The sequence below is a fragment of the Lepus europaeus genome, chromosome 12 (genome assembly GCF_033115175.1).
Source record: "Lepus europaeus isolate LE1 chromosome 12, mLepTim1.pri, whole genome shotgun sequence".
Taxonomy (NCBI): domain Eukaryota; kingdom Metazoa; phylum Chordata; class Mammalia; order Lagomorpha; family Leporidae; genus Lepus; species Lepus europaeus.
Genome location: NC_084838.1, coordinates 5,919,476 through 5,940,896, shown reverse-complemented (window position 1 = coordinate 5,940,896; position 21,421 = coordinate 5,919,476). Strand labels below are relative to the sequence as shown.

The following is a 21,421-nucleotide window of genomic DNA, read 5'->3' as shown; positions in this document are numbered from 1 at the left end:
TCGCTTTCTCCTCCGTGGAGGCTCGCGCTGGTCCCAGCGCGCATGTGAAGGGTGTGACGTTGGTTCCCCTACTGCTTTCACCTTTCCAGCGAAACACGCACCCTGGTTTCCAAGGGAATCCACCCGTGTTGACTGGCTCCCTGGCCTCCACGTTTTTTCTCTTGCTGGGAGTGGCCTGTCAATGATGGGTGGATCCCAGACTGCTCTCCTGTTGGTTTTCTTCTGTCTCAGTGTTTTACACAAGCTCCCAGGATCTCGGGTGGGTGTCATCAAGGCATTGAGGTTGGATTGGCCACTGGATTGACTGTCATTCCCCCCACTTCCTGACAAGTCCTTACTGTGCCTGTGCTGTGAGCACCTGAAGATGCTGGGAGCTGAGTATGTTTGGCCTTGTGGCTGCCACTTGTGAAGTTTGAAATGAGCCTCATGAAATATGTTATACCACGAGCTGCATTTTTCCATCAAAATCCCAGAACTTCTGCCGAGAATAACTTTTGGAATCTGATCACCTTTCAGGACTTCTGTCCTTTCCACTTCTATGCCGAGGTTTTCCTGTTGTGCCTCGTCATCTTTGCAGTTACGTCTGTGAGGCATCTTTCGTGTTTCTGCTCGCCTCTGTGGCTTCGAGTGTGCCCTTCAGTTACTTCTGCTCAGTTCCCGTGTTAATTCCTCATTTCCCTTCCCCAGCTCCAGCGTAGGAATCCCACTTCAATGATTTAATAGTTTTCCTGAAGTAAAGTAGAATAAACCTACCTATGAAAGGTCGGTTGTTGTTGGAAACCCACCAGGCCACTGAAGGGTGCGCTTTCGCCCCACTCCGTGAAATCTGGAGTTTCCTCTCAGTTTAGGAATTACCATCTGAAGAGATTTTGGTTTAGAGCCCCGTGAAGCGGTAGGTAAGCTGTCAGACCGTGTGGAGGAGCCAGATCCCAGAGCGCCGGGTGTAGTCTGACGGGAGGTCTGCTTTTTACCCGCAGACGCGTCTGCAGGAGCTGCACCGCCAGTGGGACTTACTTTTGGAGAAGATGCGGGAGAAGGGGGTGAAGCTGCTGCAGGCCCAGAAGCTGGTGCAGTATCTGCGCGAGTGCGAGGACGTGATGGACTGGATCAACGACAAGGTGCGCCTGGGGCGGGAGCGTGTGCCACGCCCTTCCCAGCTAGGGGAGAGGCCCCTCCGGATCTGCAGCTGAGAGGCAGCCAGGCGAGTGGGTGGGGGCGTGGAGTTGCTGTCACCTGCTGGGTCTGTTCTGCTCCGTGACTCTGAAACCAGAGTCTGAGGCAGGGGTGCCGCGAGCTCAACCTCTTCCCTGTGGGAGGAGCCCACGCGACCGCGTCCATTGACGCTAACATGGCCCCAGTCCCAGTCTGTGTGTTTCCTGGCAAGTTTCTGGGGCCGTTGCTCCCCAGGGTTGGTTGCTGACACTTTGTTATGGCCCCTGTATAGGAAGCGATTGTGACTTCTGAGGAGCTAGGCCAGGACCTGGAGCACGTGGAAGTGTTACAGAAGAAATTTGAAGAGTTTCAAACAGATATGGCTGCTCATGAAGAAAGAGTCAATGAAGTGAACCAGTTTGCTGCCAAACTCATTCAGGTAAACAGCCAAGAGCTGTGTGCTGCTCCCAACGCGATCATGTTGACTTTCCAGTGTATTCCGAAGGAAGTTTTGATTGCTGGCTTCCTGATTTCTAAGAGAGCGCGTTTTTTAAGCACACCTGAGATTCTTGTTGAGGAAGGCCAGTAGTGATTGCTCCTAATTAGAGCACGCTTTTAACTTGCCGCCTTGGGCAGGAAGGGCAGAGTTCATTTGATCTGTTCCCTCCGCCCGTTGGGGTGGAGCCAGAGGAAGCTTTTACTGGGCTGTGGAAGCTGGGTCTCCAGGTTTCTCAGACAAGGGTGTGGTGGCAACTGCTGGCGTGGCTTTGGCAGACACCCGAGGCCAGACTGCTCCTCCCTTCCCTTTTGATTTGAAGCTTCCTTGGACTCTGTTGGGAGCCCAGGGAACCCTGTATTCAACGGGCTCTTGCACTGGCAGCTCTGGAGCCCATTAGGTGGGGAGCGACCTCCCTTCCCCAACACCTGTGTGTGCAGTTCCCTGAGCTGCTCCTTTATCCTCCCCTTCCACTGCAAAGTTCAAGGTGCTCCGGACGCATCAACAAATGGGAATTCTAGGGAGATTGGACTCGGGAGGTATGGGTTTTACATTTGTCTACCTGCTTCAGGCCTGGTAAGTGTTCCCTTTCTCTGATGAGTGATTAAAAGGAAGGACAGCCAGTGTCCATCAGAAGACCTCAGCCTTCCACAGTGACAGGGGTGTGCCTCCGCACATGCTGAGCCATTCCAGGGCTGTGCTTGAGGGGAGCAGTCAGGCCAAGCCCCGGGCTCACAGACAGATGGTGCTGGACCCTTGAATTTCATCACCTCTTTACCTTACATACGTATTTTTAAAGATTTATTTATCTATTTGAAACGCAGAGTTAAAGAGGGAAAGACAGAAATCTTCCATCCATGGGTTCACTCCCCAAATGGCTACAGTTGCCAGGGCTGGGCCAGAGGGAAGCCAGGAGCCTGGAGCTCCATATTGGTCTTCCATGTGGGTGGTGGGCCCCCAGCACTTGGACCATCATGCACTGCTTTCCCAGACACATCAACATAAAGCTCGATTGGAAGCAGAGCAGCCAGGGCTTGAACCAGGGCTCCCGTATAGGATGCTGGTGTCACAGCACAGCCCATCCCACTGTGCCACAACATCAGCTATCCTTTATGTTTTTTGTTGTTGTGTTAAGTTTATTTTATTTAAAAGGCAGGATTACAGAGAGAGGGAGATACAGAGAGAGGTCTTCCATCTGCTGGTTCACTCCCCACATGTCTGGAATGGCTTGGGCAGGGCCAGCTGAAGCCAGGTGCCTTAAACTCTGTCTAGGTCTCCCATGTAGGTACAGGGGCCCAAGTACTTGGGCCATCTTCTGCTGCTTTCCAATGCATATTAACAAGGGGCTGGATTGGAAGTGGAGTAGCCAGGACTCAAACTGGTACCAGCTTAACTCACTGTGCCACAACGCCAGCCCCCTAGTTGTTATTTTTAATGGAATCAAACCAAAAATACCAAAATGTGGCTGATGTGGAAGGACATTTTTATTTTTAAATTTTAAAATTCTATATATCTTTTTTTTTTTTTTTTGACAGGCAGAGTTAGACAGTGAGAGAGAGAGAGAGAGAGAAAGGTCTTCCTTTTCCGTTGTTTCACCCCCTAAATGGCTGCTACGGCTGGCGCACTGTGCCGATCTGAAGCCAGGAGCCAGGTGCTTCCTCTTGGTCTCCCATGCGGGTGCAGGGCCCAAGGACCTGGGCCATCCTCCACTGCCTTTCCGGGCCACAGCAGAGAGCTAGACTGGAAGAGGAGCAACCGGGACAGAATCCGACGCCCCGGGACTAGAACCCGGGGTGCTGCCGCCGTAGGCAGAGGATTAGCCTATTGAGCCGCGGTGCTGGCCACAGTTCTGTATATCTATATGGAATTCTATGTATCTTTAGATCCTCTATCCACTGGTTCATTCCCAGATGCCCACAAACAGCTAACCCTGGGCCAGGCTGAAGCTAGGTGCATGGTGCTATATCCAAGTCTCTTGTGGGCGTCAAGGACCCAGATACTTCACCTATCAGTGCTGCCTCCCAGGGTGTGCCTGGCAGGAAACTGGTTCAGAAGCAGAGGAGTGGGGCTGGCACTGTGGTGTAGTAGGTAAAGCCACCACCTGCAGTGCCGGCATCCCATATGGGCTCTGGTTCAAGTCCCAGCTGTTCCACTTCCAGTCCAGCTCTCTGCCATGTCCTGGGAAAGCAGTAGAAGATGGCTTAAGTCCTTGAGCCTCTGCACTCGCGTGGCTGCAGGCTTTGGATTGGCCCAGCTCTGGCCATTGGTGGCCATCTGGGGAGTGAACTAGTGGATGGAAGACCTCTCTTTCTCTCTGATTCTCTGTAACTCCACCTTTCAAATAAATAAATAAATAAATAATAAAAAGAGGAGCCGGGTTCTAGCCAGGCACTCCCAATATTGGCTACAAGCATCCCAAATGACATCTCAACTGCTGTGCCAAACACCCACCGTGGAGCAGGAGACTCAGAAATGTTTCAAGTCTAGAGCAGGAACGACCCGTCAGCCCCGAAAGCCTCCTGAACTCAGCAGTGCCCGTTCCTGAGCAGGTGGGTAAGGCAGTCACGGGGTTGCAGCCCAAGTGTTTGTTAACATAAAGGTGTTTGTTACTGATGCACAGAACCACTGTCCACACTGGCACCCTCCTCTGAGGGACAGGCAGTGGATCTCCTCTTCTACGTAAGAAGTAGAAGCTCTTCCGAGTTGCAATTCATTGAGTTTCGTACACAAGACCAGTATTTCTTCTGCTGGGATTTTCTTCGGCTTGATGAAGATTTGCTCGGATACCCGGAGGAGCCAACCCCAGTGTACCAGTGGGAGAAGCCTGAGGCTGTAGACCCACCCTGTCTCCTGCTCTGCCTTGTTAGGAGCAGCACCCTGAGGAGGAGCTGATCCAGACCAAGCAGGCTGAGGTGAACGCGGCCTGGCAGCGGCTGAAGGGGCTGGCTCTTCAGAGACAGGGGAAGCTGGTCGGGGCAGCCGAGGTCCAGCGCTTCAACAGGTACTGAGCCCGAGCGGGCGTCTTTCTGCCGGGCAGGGCTCGGTAACGGTGTGATGGCATGGATGATGGGATGCCAGGGCAGACTGGTCTTGGCCCGTGGAGTAGTCCCTGTTCCTGCACGGTCATGACTGCTGACGGCACCCCTGTCTGTAGGGATGTGGATGAGACCATCAGCTGGATTAAGGAGAAGGAGCAGTTAATGGCCTCTGACGATTTTGGGCGAGATCTGGCAAGTGTTCAGGCCCTGCTTCGGAAGCACGAGGGCCTGGAGAGAGATCTTGCTGCCCTAGAGGACAAGGTGGGTTTTGAAGGCTGCTAAGCCTACAGCCGGTCCCCCAGAGTCGGGAGAGGAGTTCTGACAGGGTGTGTTTCCAGGTCAAAGCCCTGTGTGCCGAGGCTGACCGCCTGCAGCAGTCCCACCCTCTGAGTGCCACCCAGATCCAGGTGAAGCGGGAAGAGCTGATCACCAACTGGGAGCAGATCCGCACTCTGGCAGCAGAAAGACACGCGCGCCTCAACGACTCGTACAGGTGGGGACCCTGCCCGTGCTTCCCGGCCGCTGTCGCTGACTTCTGTAGAGAGCAGGGCGGGCGGGGCTGAGGGTACCCACCAGGTAGAGCCCACCTGCCCAGACAGTGCCATCGCTTTTCCTTCACTGTAGTAGGCTGGAGACGGCAGCTTCAAAGTGCATCATGTATGTGCATGTAGTCTATAGCTTCTTCAGCCTGTATCACTGCAGAATGCCCGAGAGACGGAAACCTGTCCCTTCAGCTCTCTGGGCATCCTGTGGAGTAGCCTGGTAGCGAGTAAACCAGGGACTAGAGAGCAAAATCATGCTTCTTCCCAGCTAGGGGTTGAACCCAGGAATCAGTAAGTTGAGATATGGGATGAGATTGGGGCATTATAGTGAGGGAAAGAACTCACATTTTTTAGTTTTTTGAAGGTTTATTTACTTATTTGAAAGGCAAGGTTGTAGAGAGAGATCTTCCACTTGCTGGTTCACTCCCTGGATGGCCACAGTGGCCAGGGCTGGGCCATGCTGAAGCCAGGAAGCAGGACCTGCTTCTGGGTCTCCTGTGTGGGTGTCAGGGGCCCAAGCACTTGGACCATCTTCCATTGCTTTCCAGGTCATTAGCAGGGAGCTGCATTAGAAGTGGAGCAGCTGGGACTTGAACCGGCACCCGTATGGAATGGTGGCATCCCAGGTGGCAGCTTAACCTGCTGTGCCATAATGCCAGTGCTGGAACCTAAGTCCTGAGGATTGACTTCAGCTTTCTCTTGCTCTCCTTTTCAGTCTGCACTGAATAGATTGTGTATTTCCCAGACGAGAGTTTGCATGGTGTTTTAGAATTTGGAGAACAGAGAAGAGCCGTGGGGAGGCCATTTCCGCCCTGGGACCTCCACTGGAGACATCGAAGGGTTTACCTGTGCTTCTCCCTAGGCTCCAGCGCTTCCTTGCCGACTTCCGGGACCTCACCAGCTGGGTGACTGAGATGAAAGCCCTCATCAACGCAGACGAGCTTGCCAACGACGTGGCCGGGGCCGAAGCCCTTCTGGACAGGCACCAGGAGCACAAGGTAGTATCCAGGGCCTGCCAGAAGTGAGGCCGTTAGCCTAAACGGGAGCGTGTCACTGAGTGGTGAGGACCAAGTTGGAGTTGTCAGCACGGCATCCACAGGTGGCTCTCGCCGTGAGGATTGTTGTGGGGTTTGCCTCTGGAGGGAGGCCTGCTCTACCTGCTCTGATCGAGAGCTGACTGGATCCACTGTCAGATCACCTGTGACCTACAGAGTGGATCCACTGTCAGATTACCTGTGACCTACAGAATGGATCCACTGTCAGATTACCTGTGACCTACAGAGTGGATCCACTGTCAGATTACCTGTGACCTACAGAGTGGATCCACTGTCAGATTACCTGTGACCTACAGAGTGGATCCACTGTCAGATTACCTGTGACCTACAGAAGCACACAGGCTGGTTCTAGTCGGGTGCAGGTGCACAACTTCACATACCCCTGTGCCATCTGAAAAAATGTCTTTGTTAAGCCAAATTTCATGGTTGGTTTGAATAAGTCTAAGAGTGTTTTTCTGGTATTTCCCCGAAGTATGTTCCATGGGAAACGAGTTGTATGAGCTGTAATAGGTATTAATCTCGAAGGAAGTTCTTTTTTTTTTAAGATTTATTTATTGAGAGAGTTACAGGGGGTGAGAGAAAAGGAGATACAGAGATCTTCCATCCACTGGTTCACTCCCCAAATGACAACATCAACCCATGCTGGGCCAGGCCAAAACCAGGAGCTTCATTTGAGTCTCCTACGTGGGTGCAGGGGCCCAAGCTCTTGAGCCATCCTCTGCTGCCTTCCCAGGCGCATTAGCAGGGAGCTGGATGGGAAGTGGAGTAGCTGAGACCCAAACCAACCCATATGGCATGCTGGTGCTGCAGGCCAAGGCTTTAACCCACAGAGCCACAGTGCCAGCCCCAGAATGGAAGTTCTTTAAGCAAGCTTGGGAAGCACTGCTACATAGGATCTTTTTTTTTTTTTTTTTAAAGATTTATTTTATTTATTTGAAAGAGTTACAGAGAGAGAGAGAGAGAGAGAGAGAGAGGTCTTCCATCAGCTGGTTCACTCCCCCAGATGGTCACAACAGCTGGAACTGCGCCGATCCGAAGCCAGGAGCTTCCTCCAGGTCTCCCATGCAGGTGCAGGGGCCCAAGGACTTGGGCCATCTTCTACTGCTTTCCCAGGCCACAGCAGAGAGCTGGATGGGAAGTGGAGCAGCTGAGACTAGAACTGGCGCCTATATGGGATGCCAGCGCTTCAGACCAGGGTTTTAACCCGCTGTGGCACAGTGCCAGCCCCTAAATAGCATCTTTAAAATTGTTACTCTGAACCCCTCTGAGAGAGTCTAAGGTTCTGTTAGCAAATCAATGTACAAAAGTCAAACATATGTCCCTGTGCTAGCAACAGAAACTAAGTTTTGAAAATACTGTTTACAATCACAGAAGAAAATATAGGGTACTTGGGAATAAATGTAACAAAAGTTACTCACATTTGTGGAGAAAGTGATAAAACTGTTGAAAGACATTCCAGGAAACAGACAGTGACTGAGCTGGTGTGCAGCTGGGGTGCTCTGTTGTATGAATTCTCCCCAGGATATCCGTGAGGGCACGTCCAAAAGTTCATGGGAAAACTACTTTGCTTTCAGAATTTTTTGCACCAAGATAAACTTATCTTTTAATTCTATTTTTCCATGAACTTCTTGGATTATTCTCATATGTTCAGTGCCAGTCAAAAGTCCAGTGTGTGTGTGTTTGTAGATAAGCGAATTCTAAAATTGACTTGGAAGAAAAATGTTCAAAAGTAACTGAGGTAATGTTGAAGATTTCAGTGGAGCCTGGGGAGGGACTCACCCTGTCAGGTGCTATTAAAAAGTTAACCTGGCACAAGGGGACAAATAGACCAGTGGAAGAGATGAGCCAGCTCAGGCCAAGAGAGTGGGTGGAAACTCGGTGAGTGACAGGTGGCACACAGCTCCCGTGTGGTTGACTTCTCTGTAAGCGGGGCTCACGTTGATGACCCGGACTGCTCTGGGGAAGCCTGGCCAGTCCTGTCAGCCTCTTCGTTTGGGAGGTGATGGTCTGACTGCGGTGACTGGGAAAGTCCACCGCTTGCTCTCTGAGCAGCTGCCGGCTGTAACTCGAGCTTTGCCTCCCTGCAGGGTGAGATCGATGCTCACGAAGATAGCTTTAAATCTGCAGATGAGTCCGGACAGGCATTGCTTGCTGCTGGCCATTACGCCTCGGATGAAGTGAGGGAGAAGGTAAGAGGAGAACAGGAGCTCCAGGGAGGATACGAGCGTCTTACCGCACGTCCGACAGCTGTTACTGTCCCGTAGAGGACCTGTAGTGGAGCTGTCCTGCAGCAGTAGATAGCACAAAGAGGAAACAGATCCTTATAAAGCGATAATATATGTATAAAACTTCCTGAGGACCATTAGGTACATACACTAGAGCCCTCCCTTTCCTGCAGTTTTGCCTTCCATGATTCCAGTCACCGGGAGTCAACCACGGTCTAACAGTATTGTTGGAAAATTCTAGAAATAATTCATAAGTTTTCAGTAGCCTTTATTACAGTGCATTATAACTTGTTATTTATTATTGTTGTTAATCTCTTACTACGCTGAATTTGCTGAATTTATACATGTGAAGGAGAGAAAACCATGGAGTTCAGTACTGTGGTCCCAGGCATCATGAAACGTCCTTACAGCTTAGGGAGGCTACTGTGTACATTTCTGTTTTAGTAAACGGGAGAAGAGATGTTGCGAAGACAGACATTGTTACCAGTAGCTCCAAGCCTCAGCTCTGTCCTGGGCCTTCGTGGTCTAAGGTGTTTCATGAAGCACCCCCTTGATTGAGTTTAAACTGCTGTGTTTAACTCACTTCACATCCATGCACTTTTCTTTGACCTATGCATTTACTTAGCATTTTTACCTAAAACAGTTGTGATCACGTGCCAACAAGCTACCACTTGGTTCAGTAGGACAGGGCCTGCCTTCTTGTGTTTGGCGCACACGCAAGGTGTTTTATGTATTTCTTGTGACGTGATTTCCACATACTACTGAATGTAGCTCATCCCCTTTCACACATCAGAAAAAGGCCTGAGGTTAGCGCTAGGATCAGAAATCATAGGGCAGCCTTTGCATCCAGCGAAGACCTCAGGACTAACGCTGGCTCCCCTCCTTCCCAGCTGACTGTCCTCTCGGAGGAGAGAACCGCCCTGCTGGAGCTGTGGGAGCTGCGCAGGCAGCAGTATGAGCAGTGCATGGACCTGCAGCTCTTCTACCGTGACACCGAGCAGGTGGACAACTGGATGAGCAAACAAGAGGTGAGCTGCGAGCAGGAGCCCGGCCTCTGCACTGAGGGGAGAAGCCCGAGCTCTGGCCACGTCTCAGGTGGTCAGGATGTTTTGTTTGAGGAAGTTGGCCTCATTTCAGTCCTGAATCGAGTGAGGAGAGGACTTGGCCACCCTCTGTCCCTGTGCAGATAACAGGGCCCTAAAGGGCCCCAGAATTTGAGATTGGTGTGATGGGCATTTCCTCCCTCCCTCCCTCCCTCCCTTTTTTCACTAAAGTTTTTGTGTTAGAATTTAGTGTTACGGATAGTCTAATTCTCGTAGGAACTACAAAGGCTATTTGAAAAAAGCTTTAGTGGAACAGGTAGCTCATGATGATGTCAGACTGACGTTCAGTGACTCTGCAAGGACTTCAGACTTGGCGGCAGAGCTCAGCAGTTAATCACCTCTTTCTTCTTGTGTGTTGGCCAGAATACCCTTTGCTTTCGAGTCTTAGATGATCACAGGGCTAGGGCATCGTTGTGAACACTCTGTGTCCTTTTGCAAGGCGTTCCTGCTGAATGAAGACTTGGGAGACTCCCTGGATAGCGTGGAGGCCCTTCTCAAGAAGCACGAGGACTTTGAGAAATCCCTCAGCGCCCAGGAGGAGAAGATTACAGTAAGGCCCCTTGTCAGAGCCTCAGCCCATCCTTAGAGGACGCCAGAGGCCTCTTTTTTTTTTTTTTTTTTTTTTTTAAGATTTATTTATTTATTTGAGAAAGTTAGACAGGAGAGGCAGAGAGAGGTCTTCCATCCGCTGGTTCACTCCCCAGATGGCCACAGTGGCTGCAGCTGTACCAATCCGAAGCCAGGAGCTCTGGGTCTCCCACGCAGCTGCAGGGGCCCAAGGACTTGGGCCATTCTTTGCTGCTTTCCCAGGCCATAGCAGAGATCTGGATTGGAAGTGGAGCACCTGGGACACAAACCGGCACCCATATGGGACACCGGCACCACAGGTGGTGGCTTTGCCCACTGCGCCGCAGCACCGGCCCCCAGAGGTCTCTTTTTCTAAAGCATCTCTGAACAGATTGCTGGAGGATCTGTGTCCCAGGCTTAAAATCGCAGGTGATGATACGCTGTCTTGTTGGAGACCTGCTGGGTGGCAAGCTCCCAGCTGAGGAATTACCCGTTAGTAGGAGTAATTCAGAGTTAGGCTCTGCGTCTGACCCCTGTCAGACACCAGGCTGCTGCTGTTATGTGCATTCTGCATGGAGCTAGCACAGTCTTGCTGTATCTGGCTACTAACACCAAGCACAAGTTACAGGGGACAGTGTCGTCGCCAGCCTTGACGCTCGCCTCGACCTGTGCTGACTTCATTGTGTTCTGTCCCTGAGCAGCCGTGGCCTCTCCCTTGAGACGAAGGTAGGGAATTGTGTGCTCACCAGTGAGAAACTGTCTTCCTCTCTAGGCTTTAGATGAATTTGCAACCAAGCTGATTCAGAACAACCACTATGCAATGGAAGACGTGGCCACTCGCCGCGATGCTGTAAGTTTCCAGGCTCTGTGTGTGCCTCCCTGTCTGCACGTGAATATCCCTTCTGAGACAGAAAATGCAGTTGAATCCCGTGAGCTGGACATCTTGTTGGGCGTGAGGACTGGAGACTCACGGGAATCCTTGTCTTCCAGCTGCTGAACCGCCGCAATGCCCTTCACGAGCGAGCCATGTACCGCCGCGCCCAGCTGGCCGATTCCTTCCACCTGCAGCAGTTCTTCCGTGATTCTGATGAGCTCAAGAGCTGGGTCAACGAGAAGATGAAAACAGCCACGGATGAAGCGTACAAGGTAACGCACTGTTAGCACTGCTGTGCAGCACTTGTCAGCCAGCCAAGCGCAGCTCCCACGGAACAGTACTGTGACTAAGGAAAGAGGTGGTTCCGAAAAAGCACCCAGTCTAACGTCAGCCGACGTGCATTCCGTGTGAAGAGGAGTATGAAGGTAACGCGGCAGCGCAGGTTTAAGGTCGGATCCCTTCTTTCCTTTATCGGCAGGACCCATCCAACCTGCAGGGCAAAGTTCAGAAGCATCAGGCCTTTGAAGCCGAGCTCTCAGCAAACCAGAGCCGCATTGATGCCCTGGAGAAAGCCGGGCAAAAGCTGATTGACGTCAACCACTACGCCAGGGCTGAAGTTGCAGCTCGCATGAACGAGGTCATCAGTTTGTGGAAGAAGCTGCTGGAGGCCACCGAACTGAAAGGTGGGGGACGGCGTGATGCTGGATTGTGCTGGACTTTTCCTTCTCGTGCAGTGTTTGAGGGACAGACCCCACCCCGCCAGGCAAGGTGTGGGGGGACTGCGTGCTGTGGACGAGCTGGCCTGGGTTCTTGTCGCTTTGCTGGCTTGGTCCGTGTGGTTGAGCACGAGAAGTTGGCAGGGGAGCCTAAGAAGGGAACAAGTTGGGCTCCACTGAAAATCAGAGTTCCACTGGGAGCCAAGGGCATGAGTAATTCTCACGGCCCTTGTCTCCTGACGTCTGGAAGGCTTTCCCAGACAGCTTCCGATTTGCCCTCTAGGAAGTAGGACAGAGGTTGCAGAGTATGTTCATCATCTCTAATACGAGTGAAGCGAAAACGTCTTCACCAGAGCGCTGTTGGTGGCAGCGTCATGTTAGCCAACAGGAACTGAAACTTCCCTCCCTGGACAGGAATAAAGCTTCGCGAAGCTAACCAGCAGCAGCAGTTCAATCGCAATGTTGAGGATATCGAGTTGTGGCTGTATGAAGTGGAAGGTCACTTGGCGTCCGACGATTACGGCAAAGATCTTACTAACGTCCAGAACCTCCAGAAGAAGCACGCCCTGCTGGAAGCTGACGTGGCCGCGCACCAGGTAGCCTGCGCCTGGGGCTGGACGCAGGAATGGCGGGCCTTTGAAGACCAGGCAGGTCTGGGGAGGGATGTGGTGTGTTGGCTTTCCTAGATGACTCGTGTGCTTCCGCTCACATTAAGTGTAAGTGAAGTCTCACCCGATAGCCTCCTGGGAGCCTGAAATGAGGGAAGGAGACGGCAGCCAGACCCCTGTTGGGGTGGGAGCAGGCCCATGTTAACTTTTCTGGAGATACCGTAACCCCTTACCCAAAAGATCAACGTTTGCCTGGAAACGTCCAGAACATAGTGGCTCAACACCAGTCCATACTCAAGACTTTGTCCTGTGCTGTTGGCAGGATCGAATTGATGGCATCACCATCCAGGCCCGCCAGTTCCAGGATGCTGGCCATTTTGATGCTGAAAATATCAAGAAAAAGCAGGAAGCCCTCGTGGCTCGCTATGAGGCTCTCAAGGAACCCATGGTTGCCCGAAAGCAGAAGCTGGCCGATTCCCTGCGTTTGCAGCAGCTCTTCCGTGACGTGGAGGATGAGGAGACGTGGATTCGAGAGAAGGAACCCATTGCTGCGTCCACCAACAGAGGTCAGTCTGCCTCCGCCAGGTGGGGATCAAGCCGGGGAAGGGCCATGCGGTACTGGCATGGAGGGGATGCACATCGGAGTAAGCAGGATCAGGTTTCAGTTATTGCCCTGGTACCGTAGGGGTAGGGGCAGTGAAGAGTGACAGGTTGGTGCTGACCTTTCTCTTCGTGGCTGCGTAACAAGGGAGTGGTTTCTGCTTCCAGGCAAGGATTTGATTGGAGTCCAGAATCTGCTGAAGAAGCATCAGGCCCTACAAGCAGAAATCGCCGGGCACGAGCCCCGCATCAAAGCAGTCACACAGAAGGGCAGCGCCATGGTGGAGGAAGGTGAGTGGGGTCGTCCCCAGACACGGCTGGTTTTGCTCTGTGTGTCCCCTCCCTTGGATGTAGGCACGGCTTCCTGGGCTAAGGGGTTGGGATCCATCTCTCTCTTACCTGTGTCACCTGGACTAGGCCTCACGTTTTCTGAGTCTGGATTTCCTTCATTTACAACACCTCCTCCTGATGACGTTGTGAGGAGTAAATGAGCTACGTAGGTAAAGAAGCTGATGGAGGCCTGTGTGCGTGTCGTAGTAACTGAACCGTGGGGGCATCGTTTTCACTCTTTCTTTATGATGTATCATGGATGCCTACTGTGGCGTCTGCTGCTTAGTCTAGAAAGGGGTCGTGGTTTGCAGAGGCAAAAAGAAGATCTACAAAAGGAGTTGGAAAGGGCCTGGCCCGCCAGTCACAGCAGTGAGCGTGCCAAGAACACACAGAGGCTGCTTCTGATCCCTCTGTGACTGTCCAGTTCCCCTGCCTGCGGTGGCCACTGTGCACGCTGAGTCCTGGCTGCTCCTCACCTCCAGTCCAGCTCCCCGCTAATGCGCCTGGGAGGCAGCAGGTGATGGCCCAAGTACTTGGGTTCGTGCCACCTATGGATGGTGTTCCTCAATCCCGATTTTGGCTCAGCCTAATTGCAGTTGTTTTGGGCATTTGAGAGGTGAACCAGTGAATGGAAGATCTGTCTGTCTATCTGTCTCTCCTTCCCTCTCTGTCATTCTACCCTGGGTATAAATAAATGGTTAAAAAAAAATTCCCATTTGTCTTGCAGGCCATTTTGCTGCAGAAGATGTGAAGGCCAAGCTTAACGAGCTGAACCAGAAGTGGGAGGCGCTGAAGGCCAAAGCCTCCCAGCGGCGGCAGGACCTGGAGGACTCGCTGCAGGCCCAGCAGTACTTCGCCGACGCCAACGAAGCCGAGTCCTGGATGCGGGAGAAGGAGCCCATTGTGGGCAGCACTGACTACGGGAAGGATGAGGACTCTGCTGAGGTGCCGTGAGCCCAGAGCATGGGCGAGGAGAGAGGGTGGTGTGTGACGTCGGCATCACAGTGCTGGTGTCTGGAGGCGTTTGGAAATCTGTTCTGTACCTGAGGGGGACAACTACCTGCCACCCGCATTGGCCTTTCCTGTTTCTTTGTTCTCTCCACTACACACATACATGCAGTACAGACATACCAGCGTGCACACACACACCCCAGCGAGCACACACTCACACCTTTGTTTGCTAATTGTCTTTCTTTGACCATAACTCAGAAAGGCCTGGGTCTAGTCTCCAGACCTGCTTCTCTCCTTGCTGGTCTTCACAAACCAGAGTGAGCTGAATGTTAACATGAATTGTACACGATTCTCCCCAAACCTGGGAGAACTGAACACCCTTTGAAGAGGGAGGTGGTGGGAAATGATCCAGCCCAGAATGAGGAAAGGGAAGGGCAGTCTGGGTAGCCGGTTCCAACTGAGCTGCTGATGCTCTGGTTCTTAAGCTGGAGGCGCACGGCTTCACGACGTTCCTATGTGTTTCAGATGTGTAACGAAGGGAGAGATGATATCGTTGTGTAGCTAAGACAGGCTCCAGGGAGGGGCATGCTGGGAGGCAGCCAAGGCCAGGAGATGGCCGGGCGGCTGCTGCAGCTGTGGCTTCACTTCCAGGCTCTACTGAAGAAGCACGAAGCTCTGATGTCTGACCTCAGCGCCTATGGCAGCAGCATCCAGGCTTTGCGGGAGCAGGCCCAGTCTTGCCGGGTAAGTGTCTTTGGGTTTCAGGTCAGTTGTGGAGGGGTGGACAACACGGGGGCAGGGAGAGATGAGACCGGACACTGCCAGCAGATATTATGGTCTTAGCAACATTCTTTCTTTCTTTCTTTCTTTTTTTTTTTTTTTAGAATTATTCTATTTATTTTGAAAGAGTTAGAGAAGTCATCCATCTTCTGATTCATTCCCCAAATGGCTGCAACAGCCCAGGATTGGGCCAGACCAAAGCCAGGAGCTTCTTTTTTTAATTAATTAATTAATTTATTTATTTATTTATTTATTTATTTATTTTTGACAGGCAGAGTGGCCAGTGAGAGAGACAGAGAGAAAGGTCTTCCTTTTGCCGTTGGTTCACCCTCCAATGGCCGCCACGGCTGGCGCGCTGCGGCCAGCACACCGCGTTGGTCCGAAGGCAGGAGCCAGGTGCTTCTCCTGGTCTCCCATGGGGTGCAGGGCCCAAGCACTTGGGCCATCCTACCAGGAGCTTCTTTTAGGTCTCCCACATGGGTGCAGGGTTCCAAGGACTTGGGACATCCTCCACTTCTTTCCCAGGATCATTAGCAAGGAGCTGGATGGGAAGTGCAGCAGCCTGGGTCTCTAACCGGCACCCATATGGGATGCCGGCACTGCAGGCAGAAGCTTAACCTACACCACAGCACCGGCCCCAAGATTTATTTATCATTATTTATTTGAAAGAAGGAGTAACAGAGAGGGAGAGACAGATCTTCCATTTTTTTATTTACTCCCAAAATGGCCACAATGGCCACGGCTGAGCCAGGCCAAAGTCAGGAGCCTGGAAGTCCATGTCAGTCTCCCACGTGGGTGACAAGGGTCCAAGTACTTGGGCCATCTTCTGCTTTCCCAGGCACATCAGCAAGGAGCTGGATAGGAAGAGGAGTTGCTGGAACTTGAACCAGCGCCCGCACAGGAGGCCAGTTTTGCAGGGAAAAGCTTTCCTAACCAGCTGCACCACAAGGCTGGCGCCACAGGCAGCATTCTTGTGACTTCACTGTGAACTCTTGTGAGGCACAGGCTTCCAGGCAGTTTAAAATGAGAGTTTTAAAAGATTCCAGACCACTACAATTCCTGCTTGGGTGAAGAATGGTCTTCAGTGTGTACGTGGTTAGTTTGGGGCCGCTGTTAGAGTTGAGTGTCGGTGTTCCTGTGCCACACCATGGACGGCCTCTAACCCGACTTGCTCGTCTCGGTTTTTCAGCAACAAGTCGCCCCCATGGATGACGAGACTGGCAAGGAGCTGGTCCTGGCTCTCTATGACTATCAGGAGAAGAGCCCTCGAGAAGTCACCATGAAGAAGGGGGATATTCTCACTCTGCTCAACAGCACCAACAAGGCAAGCGTGGAAGTTGGCTGTGTTCCCGTCACAGCACCACTGTGTTTGCTCAGTGGGTGTCTGCAGGCGGTCTTGTCTCCCTGAAGTGAGGCTGGCTGGAGCTGGAAGCAGTGAGGGCCTCCCTGTGGGTCTTCCCCTTCAGATGCTGTTACCTGTTCTTCACGTGGCTGTCTCTGAGCTGCTGCTGGGCCAGTAGGGCAGAGTGGCACGGTCTCCAGGGCGACCTTGCCCACGACTGGACAGGTGTTGATGGACCCCTCTCCCTTTGAGCCGCAGTCTGCCTCTCTCTAACTCATATGTCTTGGCGGTTAATCTGTACTGTATGGCTGTGTCATCACCCCACAGGCCCGCAAGCTTTGTCTTCCCCAGGCTAAGTTCTGCCTGGTTTATCTTACCACCTTTCTTCCTTGACATAGTCTGGTTTGGTAGTGGCCTTGCGGAGAGGCCCACCATCTTCCGTGTGCTACCTGACTAACCCTGAGCGATCCTGCCTCTTCTGTCTTAAGACATTGCCAGGAACTCTCCCTCATCAGACAGCTTGAGACAACCAGTGATTCCCAGCTTTTTGTTGACTGACTTATAGCTGTGCCAACCTCTGCTGTAACCCTGGTCCATACAAGAGCAGTGTTGTCCAGCAGAACTTTGTATGATGGTGGAAACAGTGTGTCTGTGCTGCCACTTGGGCAGCTGCTAGCCATATGTGATAGTTACTTAAACACGACTAGTGCAACTGAGTTCTTAATTGAATCTGCTTCCATCACACTGACAGGTAGCGCTGTGACCAGTGGCTGCAGTGCTGGACAGCAGTTGGGGTCAGCAAAGAGAAGGCCGGCATGCCTGGTAAACAGCATTGCTGCTGCCTTTGCAGCCCTCTCCATGCCTGGTTGGGCAGCAGGGGACCACGTTTTCAGGCCTTGTACAATGTGACTTAAAAAAAAAAAGTATATTTATTAACTTGGGAGGCAGGCATGCAGACAGAGCTCCCAATCAGTATGGTTCATTCCACAATGAAGGCATTCCACAATGCCTGCATAGCTTGATCAAGCCTGACCGAAACCAGGAGCCAGGAACTCAGCCCAGGCCTCTCCTACAAGTGGTAGGGACCCAACTACTTGAACCGTTGCCTGCTGCCTCCCAGAGTGCATCAGCAAGAAGCTGCGATCAGAAGCAGAGCCAGAACTTGAACCCAGGCCCCGGGATGCGGGACACAGGGTTCCACGCGGCAGCTGCTCCTCGCAGGTAGTGTTACTGTCACTGGCCTCTTGACAGGAGTAGCAGTCTGTTTGGTGTATGTAAGGCACACAGGCACGCAGGCCTCTCTTGGGTAAGGAATTTGCTTTCAGTTTTGTTCCTACTGTTTCTCAGGACTGGTGGAAAGTGGAAGTGAACGACCGTCAGGGTTTTGTGCCCGCTGCGTACGTGAAGAAGTTGGACCCCGCGCAGTCCGCCTCCCGGGAGAACCTTCTGGAGGAGCAAGGCAGCATAGCGCTGCGGCAGGAGCAGATTGACAATCAGTAAGGACCATGCGGTCGTGCCAAGGGCCGGCTGGCACTGGGGCTCCGTCTGTGTCCGTGGCGGAAGTGTGGGCAGTGTCCTGTGACTTCTGGAGCCTGGCCACACTCTTCCTGCTGTCCACACGTCCCTTGTATTTCACAGACCTCCCTGTTTGTGCCACAAATCCCTGACTGGTGGTCCTGTTTCCTGTGTGTTGTTTTCTTCCCTAGTTCGTAAGTTTCTCTCCCCTAATGGCATCGTTCTGAACCTTGGCATCTTAACCTTTCTGTTCGTGCTCAGGTGCTTGGTGCCATCCGATCTGCAGAAGTTCCACGTGCCTGCAGCTCCGCTGGGAACGCTGTGTCCCCAGTGGCTTTGTGTGCTGAAAATGGAAGTTACTGTTACAAAGTGGCCCTGTCCACTTCTGTATGCCAAGCCCTTGTACCTGTGTCCCTCCTTCAGGGCACATCTTTCTGCACTTAAAATGAAATCAACAGTTGTGGACGTTTAGGAAATATCCAGAAAAGACATTCCCATTGGGGTCGAAAGTAACAGAGCTCTTCTGACCCTGATGGGAGCAGGGTTATTTGTTTCTGTTGAGACAGCACATGTTTGAGTGTGGCTTCTTACTGTGGCCTGGGTCACACGTGAGGATAGTTTAAAAAGTTAAAAAGAAAATGGAGCTAAAAGATACGTTTACCTTGGAGCAAAAATTCTGAAATCAGTACTCATTTTCTGTGAACTTTTTGAGCACAGAAACAGTAGACTGCCGGTGTGGCTGAATTACCTGTTAGCGTGCAGTTTCTTTCTAGGTTCGTTTGTCCCCTGGCCTTGCTTTGGGAAATTGCCGGCGTTTCCAGTACAGGAAAGCCTGCCCTAAATATGGCAGACTTGGCAGGAAGATGAAGGTGAACTAACCCTCTAATGTCTTTATTGAGACTTCATTCAAGGCCCGGACTGCTTCTGAGAGCTTTTGAACAACCCCTTCATTTCCCTACTTCAAGCATCCGCCATCGCAGCGCCAGTTGGAGCTGCTGCCTTCACCCCTGCGGACTAATCCCACTAACTTGTGCCTGCCTTTGCTGTGCCCTTCTGTGCAGGACGCGCATTACTAAGGAGGCCGGCAGTGTATCTCTGCGTATGAAACAGGTGGAAGAACTGTGAGTAGGCGGAGAGCCTTGCTGAGCACCCCTGTCCACTGCTGCCCCGTCCATGCTCCCTCGCTGCTTTCTTGAAGGCACTTCCTCATCCAGACGTGAGGTGGTGGCAGGAGCCGCGCGTGTGTGGCAGCTTCCGCTCACAGGGAAGAGGTTTTGGTGCAGCTGTCAGTCAGTGACTGCTTTCCCTTGGTTGCTTCTGTGCACAGTCGTGTGTTCAGAGTGGCGTTGGTTTGCTTCCTGTTGGTGTTGTGGTGGGGAAGTGCTGCAGCGTGCACCTGAGAGCCTGTTGGGAGAGGAAAGGCCTCTCAGCGTGCTCTGTCTGCGTAACCGACTGCTGGCTTATCTGTTTGGGAAGCTCAGGTTTGGCGGTTATTCTAGACTTTTTAATCTTTTAACTTTAATTCTGATCAAGTTCATTGTTGTCATATCTCCAAATATATTAGGAGTTCGACTTTTTGTATTTTACTTCCCAAGAGTTATACTGTTTCGACTCTTCCTAAAACATCTTCCAGAAATGAAGTAGTACAGGTATCCTGTACTCTGATTTTCCTTCTGAACTTGACAAAACTTCCTGAGAAGGGTTTTACTTTGTAAGTGACCTACCAATCCGGAGATACAGACATCCTGTATCAGACTGTTTTAACCCTCCGTGTACCTGTCCCCCGTCACACATACCTGGGGGCTGCTCAGAGAATGAGCAAAAGGAGGGAAAAAATGCTGTGCGTGCATTGTGCCCAGCGAGTTCATCACATCTCTCAGCTGTAGTCGCATGAACCCTGTGTCGCCATGCTGAACGCTTGGTTGCCGCCATTTGTGGTTGTGATGCTGTGAGCACAAACTTGGCCTGGGGATGAGTGTACCTGGCTGGCACAGCCAGCTGCGAGCGACGTGGCACGTGCTGTCCCTGACGCTGTAGTGTGGGTCCCTAGGATCGTCATCTTCATGTGTGTCCTGGCCCTCCGTCACTAGGGCATCATCATTGCGCACTCATACCTTGGATCCACACCGCAGAGACACCTAGTGGTTTGCCTTTCTGTTAGTGTCTGTAGGAAGCTAACTGCCTTCCTTGCCCTCTTGTCACCCTCTTGACATGCGTCAGGTATCACTCTCTGTTGGAACTGGGAGAGAAGCGCAAAGGCATGTTGGAGAAGAGCTGCAAGAAGTTCATGTTGTTCCGTGAAGCCAACGAGCTTCAGCAGTGGATCAACGAGAAGGAAGCTGCTCTGACCAGCGAGGAGGTCGGCGCGGACCTGGAGCAGGTCGAGGTGCTGCAGAAGAAGTTTGACGACTTCCAGAAGGTACAGGAAGCCTCATGGCTGTGCTGAAAACTTGTTTCGATTTGGTTCTCTTGTTTTTTGCCTGTAGGATACTGGAATGAAAATTACGTGGGTTATTTCCCACCAGCCGTGTGGGTGGCCTCGGCTGCTGTTCGCTTCAGTGGACTGCAGTTGAAATGTTCTTGGATGAGTTTAGTTTCAAGGAAAGAAATGCTGTTTTTCCTACATGTTTTAAGAACTTTTCTTTCTTTTTAAAGATTTGTTTACTTATTTGAAAGTCAGAGTTACACGGAGAGAGGAGAGGCAGAGAGAGAGAGAGAGAGAGGTCTTCCTTCTGATGGTTCACTCCCCAGGTGGCCACAACGGCTGGAGCTGTGCCAACCTGAAGCCAGGAGCCAGGAGCTTCTTCTGGGTCTCCCGTGTGGGTGCAGGGGCCCAAGGACTTGGGCCATTTTCCACTACTTTCCCAGGCCACAGCAGAGTTGGATTGGAAGTGGAGCAGCTGGGACTTGGAACCGGCGCCCATATGGGATGCTGGCGCTTCAGGCCAGGGCGTTAACCCACTGCGCCACAGCACCAGCCCCAAGAACTTCCCCAAACCCAAGATACAAAAAGGTGTAAAAGGATTCCTTTTGAACTGGGTATGCTCTACATAGCACGCCGGCAAGCCCAGTGTGCCCGGCAGTGCTGGAATGCAGCCGTCCCCCGGTCGTGCGGTGCTGAAGCATTGCCATCACCCATGACTCCAAGCCCCAGGCAGCAGCTAATCTGCTCCTGTGTCTGGGGGAGCTCTTCTGGACTTTGATATAAATGGAATCACATGTGACTGACCTATTTGAAATAATGCAATACATTTTCTTTCTTTCTTTCTTTTTTTTTTTTTTTTTTGTGTGAATATTTTATTTATTTACTTCAGAGGTAGAGTTACAGACAGTGAGAGGGGGAGAGAGAGAGAGAGGTCTTCCATCCGCTGGTTCACTCCCCAATTAGCCACAACTGCCGGAACTGTGCCGATCCAGAGCCAGGAGCTTCTTCCGAGTCTCCCACGTGGGTGCAGGGGCCCAAGCGTGTGGGCCCTCTTCTACTGCTTTCCCAGGCCACAGCAGAGACCTGGATCGGAAGAGGAGAG

At 52.0% G+C, this 21,421-nt stretch overlaps 1 protein-coding gene across 3 annotated transcripts in view; it reads left to right on the top strand.

The window, feature by feature from the left end:
* SPTAN1 (spectrin alpha, non-erythrocytic 1) overlaps positions 1–21,421 on the top strand; it is a 64,610-nt gene that overhangs the window by 14,732 nt on the left and 28,457 nt on the right. For 2 of the 3 annotated variants that reach the window (XM_062207438.1, XM_062207439.1), the window contains 21 exons: positions 978–1,118; positions 1,445–1,591; positions 4,516–4,649; positions 4,803–4,947; positions 5,025–5,179; positions 6,091–6,226; positions 8,371–8,472; positions 9,399–9,536; positions 10,051–10,161; positions 10,951–11,028; positions 11,169–11,324; positions 11,531–11,735; positions 12,183–12,364; positions 12,699–12,942; positions 13,145–13,267; positions 14,034–14,251; positions 14,909–15,001; positions 16,227–16,361; positions 17,727–17,875; positions 18,956–19,015; positions 20,115–20,313. In XM_062207438.1, coding sequence (XP_062063422.1) covers positions 978–1,118; positions 1,445–1,591; positions 4,516–4,649; positions 4,803–4,947; positions 5,025–5,179; positions 6,091–6,226; positions 8,371–8,472; positions 9,399–9,536; positions 10,051–10,161; positions 10,951–11,028; positions 11,169–11,324; positions 11,531–11,735; positions 12,183–12,364; positions 12,699–12,942; positions 13,145–13,267; positions 14,034–14,251; positions 14,909–15,001; positions 16,227–16,361; positions 17,727–17,875; positions 18,956–19,015; positions 20,115–20,313 — 3,051 coding nt within the window. The remainder of the gene's footprint in view (positions 1–977; positions 1,119–1,444; positions 1,592–4,515; positions 4,650–4,802; positions 4,948–5,024; positions 5,180–6,090; positions 6,227–8,370; positions 8,473–9,398; positions 9,537–10,050; positions 10,162–10,950; positions 11,029–11,168; positions 11,325–11,530; positions 11,736–12,182; positions 12,365–12,698; positions 12,943–13,144; positions 13,268–14,033; positions 14,252–14,908; positions 15,002–16,226; positions 16,362–17,726; positions 17,876–18,955; positions 19,016–20,114; positions 20,314–21,421) is intronic. The other variant, XM_062207440.1, reaches the window with a different exon arrangement.